This window comes from Dermacentor silvarum, chromosome 2 (genome assembly GCF_013339745.2).
Source record: "Dermacentor silvarum isolate Dsil-2018 chromosome 2, BIME_Dsil_1.4, whole genome shotgun sequence".
NCBI lineage: Eukaryota > Metazoa > Arthropoda > Arachnida > Ixodida > Ixodidae > Dermacentor > Dermacentor silvarum.
This window is the reverse complement of record NC_051155.1, coordinates 196,437,951-196,447,535: the sequence shown is the minus strand read 5'-3', so window position 1 is coordinate 196,447,535 and position 9,585 is coordinate 196,437,951. Positions and strand designations below refer to the sequence as shown.

At 42.3% G+C, this 9,585-nt stretch overlaps 1 protein-coding gene across 1 annotated transcript in view; it reads right to left on the bottom strand.

The window, feature by feature from the left end:
- The window catches only part of LOC119442397 (ankyrin repeat and IBR domain-containing protein 1), a 79,758-nt gene that overhangs the window by 16,909 nt on the left and 53,264 nt on the right, over positions 1-9,585 (bottom strand). The window contains exons 18-21 of the mRNA XM_049662113.1: positions 6,740-6,847; positions 4,420-4,537; positions 2,321-2,400; positions 1,622-1,841 (exon numbers count right to left, since the gene is read on the bottom strand). Of these exons, the coding sequence (XP_049518070.1) occupies positions 1,622-1,841; positions 2,321-2,400; positions 4,420-4,537; positions 6,740-6,847 (526 nt within the window). The remainder of the gene's footprint in view (positions 1-1,621; positions 1,842-2,320; positions 2,401-4,419; positions 4,538-6,739; positions 6,848-9,585) is intronic.

Here is a 9,585-nt window from a genome sequence, read left to right as displayed (position 1 = left end):
ATTAACGGAAGTGAACTAGGGTATGTCACACTTTCCCTCGAAGATCATGTCACCATGAAGCACCACACCCTCCGGACATCATTTTGTTCTCGTGACACATTCTTCTGTTCAGCTGATCTCCCCTAAACCACCACAACTGCATGCAACTGCATCTCGCATTCAATGGCAGCGGTATCTAAAAATATTTACAATTTTTTGCATAGCAATTGTTAATGCCCACATCGATCCTATACAGGGAATTCAGCTATACCAGTGCAAAGCTTTAGCTCTAAATCTTAGTTCCCATTTATGGAGATAGTTCCCTGTAAAAACATGATGGCACTGTTGCAAGCAAAAACTGCTAACTATGTGAAACAAACATTCGAATATGTGGACTGTTCATTATGTTTATGAACAATAAGTCACACAACAGGCCTTTGCTTCCTCTAAGCACAACAACAACGCTTAACTCTTTCCGTACCACGCCCATTGGGCATTGTTAGCCCACTATCAATGGTTTGAAATGCCGCTTTCGAGACCTTTCGCGCCGCTCACGGACACAAGGGGCCATCGGACGTGAAGGAGAAGAACTATATTTTTGTTTCTTAAGCAATTCGCATTTTTCCCGCTTGTGTGTGTGTGTGTGTGTGCGTGTGCGTGTGTGTGTGTGTGTGTGTGTGATTTTCTTTTTTTTATACTTATTTTTTTTCCTCTCTCTCTCCTGTCGCATCCCTTTACCCCTCCCCCGGTACAGGGTAGCCGACCGGAGATAATCTCTGGTTAACCTCCTTGTCTTTCCTTTACCTTTTTCTCTCTCTCTCCCACTTGGCAGGGATTTTTAAACGTGCTCCGAAGTTTTGCGATCGTCAAAGCAGAAAGCAAAAATGTCCGGCTCCGGAAGCGGCGCATGCGGCTCGGGAGAACGCAGATCTTGTGATTCCGCTGCCTCTGCGGCTGATCTTATCGATGCATCGAGCAGCAACGAGTCGGAGGACGCTGACTTTGTGGAAAGATAGAAAATGGCAGCAAATTTCTACAAAGAAACCACAGCTGGTCAATGAATACAACGCAGGAATGCTTGGCGTCGACAAGTTGAACCAGTTGACTGGTTTGTACAATGTGCTACAGAAGTGTGCCCGATGATGGAAAACAGTCTTTTTTCTTTTTTTCATTCTGTTGACATTGCTTGTGCTTTATAATTTTTCAGGAACACAGGAAGTTACATCCTGAGATCACCGAGCTCAAAAGAATTGTTATTGTTATGCTATTGTTGTTATTGTTAAGCTATTGTTATGTATTGTTTCAATTACATGTAACATTACAGAGATAGTAACACAGTGAATCTGCTGCTTTTTGCAGCAATATTCCTATGAGAAACACATGATCCAGGATGCAAACATTACACATTAACTGGTACAAATGATTAGGAATTCCAACTAACCATGTACACAGGTCCTTGAAAAGACTTGCACATCGTATGTAAGATGCGATGACCTTTTTACTTCACACACCCCTGAAAGCGAGCATTTTAAAAAAGTAGTACTGCAACAAACACAATGCTGAGAAAAAATTTAAACAGATATGACACTACTTCTCCTCCAGCTCCCTCCATGATAGGAGCTTGCTTTTTCTGATCGCTCACTCTGATTTGGCCCCAGGACGGAAAAGATCCTTTTCCAGCTTGTGACTACCATCTGGCAGGTTGGAGGATAGATTCTTTGTATCAACAACTCTCGGAGGCTCAGATTGGCCCTCAGCACCACTTGTTGGAGACACTTGCACTTTCCGTGACGGACTCGCAGTTATATGGGAGCTGTCACTTCTCGAACTGTGGGCAGGTGACAATACCAGATGCTCATCGCCTGTATGGAGCAAATGAACAAAGACTAAAGTAACTCATAATTGGCACTATATGGATAACCTCTACGCAGTGCCATGGCTGTTAAAGAAAACTACATCAGAAGGAAATGTGCTAATGAGACTGACAGCTGGTCATAGAGGTTCGGAAAATTATGGCATTAATTAAAGCACCGTGCCTTAACACCAGAGTCCAGGCTGAGAATATTGGTTAAATTGAAAATTTCAATTTTACATCCACACAGAAATCTATGCAGAACTGACAGAAATTACACTTTTTTAGCGAGAATTGGCAATTGCAAAGTGTGCTGCTAGTGGCACTCATGGTGCATGCACACATACAGAAAGCAAAAATATCTTTCTGATGTCCTCAGAAGTGAATGCACATAATTATCAATATTAGAAGCACTTGAATCATATGGTGGTATCACTGAGAGCGAAAAATGCTCGCAGTTTCAGAGTTGCAACCACCTTTTCCACTAACCTGAAGAACAACATGGGGCAGGTGATGAAGGCCGCATACTTTCAAGAGGCACTGCACTGGCAGCATCATTCACTGGTGGCCTGAAAACAAAAATGTTTAGCATCAAAAAGGAAGAAGGAGAAGAAGAAAGAGAACAAGATGGGGAACAAGAAAGAGAAACAATTATTCTTGCAGCATATGGTAGGACCCTCGATAATTTTATCACAAATTTTATCGGGTAGTGCGAACAGCCGGTGCATCCCTACTCAAGATAATTCGCCAGGTAAGGTGATAGCCTCCAACAGCCAAGTCCTTCCAGAATATTATCTGGATGACAAGCGGTAGCCCTAAAGCACTATTTCTATAAATCCTACAAGGTACACCCCAATGCTTAAAATGTGCAGCATACCATAATAACATACACTTTCTGGAAATGTACATCCATGCCACACATTAAAAAAATGTTTTTTTACATGTAAACTGTAGTTTACATCTACATTGAAGCACGAGACACCGACGCGCATCAAGCTGGTGTCTCCCAAACAGCCTGAGACGCACCTTGTTGTTTTGCTATTCATTGCCTAGTGTTAAATTTTAAGATCAGCTGTGATAAGAGCAAAGGTGTATTCAGAGGAGATAGTCTGAAGTGATCACTTCTGGTGATACATCATCCTCAATATATTTAGCACACCTCTACGTTGGACGCATCAATGTAGATGAACGAAAGCGTTTCTGGCACAGCGGCAAAAATGCTGTTAGCCGAAACCATATGCTCCATTTGTCGTGAGTGAGAACGCGAAGTAGAAAATCAAGCTTTGGGAGGGGCCATCGGACCTAAGACTGCGTAGCTTTCCATGGACACAACAATGCCACCTTGGCACCATCATAAAGAGGAAAGATCGAAGCTTCAGATAGCCACAGCATTATATGTTTCCATGCAAAAAGCAGAAGAAGCGAGTGAAAAAAATCAAAATACTACTGGCACGATTCGTTACTGCTGCCACATGCGCACAGGAAGCCCTTGTATTGGATGACGCAGGTTTGAATCGCTGGTAAACATTTCGCACACAATTTGACAGCAGCAAGCCACGATCATCATTACTGTAGGCTGCATTGCAGACTTGCACTTATTTTGTTAATGCATCCAAAATGCGAAATTACTCAATGTACAGTATCAACAAGGGGGAAAAGAAAAAAAAAAGAAAAAAAAACACCACCCAAGCACTCCATACAGATGGTTAACCAGCGAAGCTGAAACATGCGGCCCCAGTGTTTAGCAGTGGGTTAATCCCAACGCTGTATTGAAGCGTTTCTCAATTTTTTGGTTACATGTTTTTTGTTTCTAGTGCAACGCAAGCGCCAATGGCGGGCGGATGGTGCTGACCACGACGCCGAGCTAACTTGAGATATCAAACGTATGCGACAACGGTGAGCCGAGGAGGGCGGCGTTGCGGGCAGAGCAGCGTCAACGTGGCAATGGCAGGAACACGTTCGCCGGGGCCAACGCCCGCTTTCGGCGGGAGTTTCTCAAGCGGAACTTCAGCTTCGGCTGCAACGAAACGTCCACGTTGAAATCACGAAGTGGAACGCAAGCGCCAATGGCGGGCGGATGCTGCTAACCATGACGCCGAGCTAACTCAAGATATTGAACGCATGTGACAACGGCGAGCTGAGGAGACGGCGTTGCGGGCACAGCAGGTACGACGTAGAGAACGACTTAACTGACGGCGCAGCCAATGGAGACATTTATCGAAACATGGGACGAACGGTTTTTTCGTTTTGCCTAGCCATATACAGCCTTCGCTGTAAAAAAAGGACAAGAAAAAAGGGAATATTTGCAGGTGTAGTCTCTCGCCCCTTAATCGGTCATGAGGTGTCCACCGCTCAATAAAAATTTCTGGGGAGAACTCTGCCTTAATGTTAATCTTAAATACAACTGTAACCCAGCAGCTTTACAGGACTTGAAGCAAAATCATAATGTAGGATTTTTCTTTTATTCTACACTACTTTCTTGGATCAAAGGGCATTAAGACGTTTTTAAAGCTGATGTTCAATTCTGTTCGATTAATAAATGGCTAGAAACGAGAACAGTGTAAACAATGTAATTATTTCCAACTCACTCGGAATTACAGCCGCTTTCAAAGCGACGCTGGTCTTCAATCATCTGCATTCTCGACAGCTCTAACGCAATCATCAGATCCATTGAGAAATCAACCTCATGACGACCTTGCTGAAGTTCTGCAAACACAGAAAACATGGGCACATTATATACAAGGTAGTTACAGGGATACTAGCATAATGTGATAATGTGACCCGATTCCTCAGGCTGCAAAGTGGCACAGCGGAAAGATTAGTGCAGTTGTACAGGCTATAGTTGAACTGGTTCCAGAAACACATAGTGTGCAATAAGTTTAATGTAAATGCTTCACTTTTGGTGCATAGTTTCGTTTTTTCTTCTTGTCTAGGATAGACAATACTTCTAGGATAGACAATACTTTGAGAATCACCAAGCTTGCACATCCAGGAATATACTTGCAACTCCGCCCCCATACCTCTTTCCTTCAGCAACTTGAGACCCCCAGCACTTTTCTAGTCTGTTATATGATGCACCAATAGACATGATGGCTATGACAACATAGTAGATTTCTTTACAACTTTACAACAAATTACGAGCAAGGCAATGCCCTGATGAGACTAAGAATGAAGAAATCTCATGCGCAAAGCAACACCTCCGTGCCAATACTTGTGCAGAATGGCTTGAACACAGTGGCTAGAATGCTGTTCACACAAAGACAACGCCACTTTCTCACCATAGTGTGGTTCATGCAGCTTTCTGCATACAGAGCACATCATCTGCTGAAAATTTCAAACCATGCTTCCTGCTTTTAGCTTGCAGAAAAGGAATCCCACTACACGTACACATCAATCCTAGCGGCAGGCATTTACTGCATGTGCCAACTTCAAATGTTGAATTACAAATAAAAAATAAATGCGGGTAAAAATGTGAGGAGATGCCCACAATTAACTACCAATCTCTCTGCCTAGAATCCACTAACTCATCTGAAACTACTTTTCCTTTTCAGGCCATTAGGCATTTAAACAAAAGAAAAATAGCCACAATATAAGCAACTTTCCCCAATGTCTCACAAAAAAATATATTTTTTTAAATTCATTATTATGGGTGTCCAAATAGTGAGATTTCCTCATCAAATCAAACATTATCTTTAAGCACAGTGAAACATCCAAGTGTGTGTGGAGTCTCCTCAGTGGAAAAAAGTGGCTTGTTCACATTACTTACATGGTTTAATTACAGACATATTTAAATGCATGCATACACAATTATATTTAAAGACATATTTAAATACATATAATACCATTAGCAAATTGATGTCTACTCAAATGAGAAGCTTGTAAATGAGAAACAACAGCTTTCAATTTAGTAGTGCGCTCTTAGAATAACAGTAATAAAAAAAAGAAAGGAACAATATGTCAACAGATGCACATATATTATTGAGTTTATTCTAGAAGAGAAGTGTGAAACTAGAGCACTGTACATTGTTTTAAAGGGATGGAAACATGGTGCACATGACTTTGCCTAAATCGAGACAATATATTTGCATTCACAGTGCCTAAATATAATTAAATTCTCGGTTTTTACGTGCCAGAACTACAATTTGGTTATAGTATGTGGCATGCCACAGTGGGGGACTACAAATTAATTTTGACCTCCTGGGGTTCTTAAACGTCCACCTAAATCTAAGTACACAACCCCTTTTGCATTTTGCCCCTATTGAAATGTGGCTGCCGCGGGCTGCCTGAAAGTGATGCATTCTTAATGAATTACTGAAAATTATTGATCAGAAGTTACCTGCACCATGCATTAGAGGTCAGCTACTGGTGTTTCTGCATATCAATCGCAGCTCTCCTACACCACAGCTGTTCGGAACAGTCCTCACTTCCGTTGTTCTTTCTCTCCTCTGACACACCAATACATGTTGCTATCCTTTACATATGCAAAAGAAACAAATGTTTGACAATTTTGAGTAGTCATTCCCGAATCGAATACGAATCAAATAGCAAAGGCTATTTTATTCATGCTCAAAATTTTGAATATTCGCACACCCCTATAAATTAGCGAGGAAACTGTTATCGCGTCCCCCCTATCTATCCCTCACTTGCTACCGCAGCATCAGAATGATTTGATTTTGCACCAACAGTAAAGATTGTGTCGTCAGGTATGCATGTGTGCCCACTTAATGCACTATCTACACAATTAATACCCAGTCCACACGCTCCATGTCAGTAGCAAATTAGCCACACTGAAAATGGCATAGCATAATTAAGGATTTAGTCCCCACATAACCACCTAGCCACAGCTGACAAAGGTTCGCTGGCCGCTTACTAATTAAGATGCTGCCAATTAACATCTGTGACTCTTACCTCGGTTACTGTGCTTTGTCTGGCATCTGAGAGAGCAGTATTCGTGAAGTTTCTGTGTTCTGGGGTTTCGTGCCCGTGGTCTCGTACAGCCCTCTCGCGAGCAGACACCTGATATCAAGAACAAAAACAAAGACACAAAGTACATTATGTTCATTTTAGGTAACTTTGCCATTGACTGAACTTTCTACAAGTTTTACTACCTGTGCCAGTCTGGGTCATTTCTTCAAATCAGTGTGGACCAGCCAGAACTGAGACCAGTTAATCAAACTATTAAAAGGGCTCTGCAGTAACTTTCAATATTATTAGTTTTAATCCAGAAGCAGTACGCAGAATAACTACAGAAATCAAAACAAAAAACTTAATTGTTCAACCAATTCAAGATTGAGGAAATAAGTCACCTTCAGCTTGAATTTTGAAAGCTTTCATTACGACAGTCCCGCTTCACCAGTGATGCTTCGCCAGTCTTGCTTCGGCAAACAATCCCTAGTATAAATCACGATGTAACATACTATTTTTACGTGATGACAGTGCATATTTCATGGCTGCCAGATGAAGTCTCCGGCCACCGGGTGACTTATCCATCAAAAGCATGTGGCAGGCACTCTTTCCATGCTTCTCTGTGGGAAACATTTTCTCTTTTAAAGTAGATTTCAGTGTGCTCTACATACTAAATAATTCCTAGCGTGTAGCAAGCATGTTTCTTATGCATAATGTTGCAACCCAAGACGGCAGTGAGAATTCATTGGGTGCTCCCCACGACGCAGTCCCTTCATCAGCGCGCCCACTGAGACGGTGACAGGGCACTGTGACGCACAAACAAAGAAGCTCACTTCGAGGCAACAACAACTGCTACCTTCCGTGGAAGCAGTAATGACCGCGAAGGCCAGTATCATGACCCTGACAAGTTGACCGTCACAGAGAGCAAGAAACCAGTGTCGTTGACTTTTGTGGAAGGAGCGTGAGCCCGTTTCCAGACTGCCTCGCCCTTGCTTTGAAGGTTGGACATTAGAGATGGAGTCCAGCAAGGTGGTGCGACCATAGGTAAGATTTTGCGAACAGTTCGACCATTATGATCGGCCGAGACACAGTCATCAAGATTCCCTCGTACAGTTCACATTACTGTGAAAACCTAGGGGAAACGACTGTTTTAAATGCGGACACCTTTAGTGCAGGTGAGGTGTGTGTGACATGTGCTCAGACATGTAGTGATGAGACGTAATGTGCTCCAACATGAAGCATACTCCCGTATCTGGAGCCAGCTGTGTAAATATGTAAAATAAAACCGTTTTTTGTTTCCCTCAACCTACCGACTTCCATCTCCTCACCAACAAGCAACTCTTGGCGATTGATACAGACGACGGCGTGGTTCTGCTCAGCCAGCTTAGTGCGACACCCCGGTATAACGCAGACCAGCTACCATGGTTTAGGCGCCTCAGCGTCATGGGCAAGCGACCCTCTGAGTGACGCCCAAGTCCAAACTACAAACCCCAGACCCGGATCACAACAGTAGATTTTACAAAATGTCTAGTATTGTGGCTCTATAGCTTAACAGGAAGCTTTAGCTCGGCACACAATTCTGCTTTCCCTATTTAAATAGATGACAAATGCACAAATGGTTTTATGAGACAACTGCTGGACCGATTTGAATTAAATTTGTTGCATTTGAGAGACAAAGTTAAATTCTAGCTACTATAGAATGCGAAATATTAATTTAGAACTTTGATTTTTTTTTCACTCTTTTTTAACTGTCGAAAATTGGTAAGCTTAGAAAAAAATTAGAATCACGAAATTTACGAATCCGTAAGTCTGCACTAGAAACAGATATTTCAGTTCCACAAACTGAATCTCTAAAAGCATCTAAAGCGGACAATTGTAATATATAAAATTACAGCTTATGTGAAATTGTTAGAATGTTTACAAGGGTTTTCAAAACATTCTACTCACAAATTAGTAGTATACCTGAGAGCGGTCTATATTACACCAATTTTGTCCACATTTGGTGCAACTTATAGAATTGAGATGACGTTTTTTATTCGAGTTAACAGAGTTGTAAACATGATAGTTGAGTTCTTCGCATTGCCACAGCAATTCTGCAGTGGCGCAAGGCAAGTGAAGAGCAGCTCACTGAAACAAGTTTCTCAGCGAAATCAGAGATGCAGGGACTCGTCTCGTGCCTCTGTGATTTCAGACGGCCGGCAAAACAGTGGTTGCTACAGCACCAAGGTTTCTGACATGGCCTTCGAGATCTTGCGCACATTCTCGGAGGCGCCATGTTTTCAGGCATGAAGTTGGGCTGCTCCACCGATTACAGCTGTCGGCGAGGGATAGGTTTGACCCACAATTATGGTACCTTATCTGGTCAATCGCATCTTGCCACCAGCCGGACAGCCTTCTCACCTAAAGATAGTATCTTGCACAGTGGTTTAAATAGAGTAAAAAAGACACCCATAAAAGAATAATTATAATAATATAGCAAATACAGCCACCACACTGCAACCACCGCATGAAACATGTCAATGGGATCTCAAGTTGCAGTTCATGTCATGAAAAGAGGAGAAGTTTGATGAACGCATCTTCAGAAGCACAGAGGAGCACGGTTGCAATGAATAAACACAAATTAATCAGGACGCCTGCAGATGTTCGCAATCCTCGCAATAAAGAAGCAGCGAGGAGGTCAGTGGCAAAATAAATAACAAAAGAAGGAAAAAGATGAGACTTCCATTTACTCTATACACACAGGCGAACAATGTATTTCATCACTGGCTCATATTTGGAGACTTCGACCGCCCGTGTTACGTCTGCAACTGTTTGCACTTCAAACAGCGCATCCTTAAAGCATCACTGCT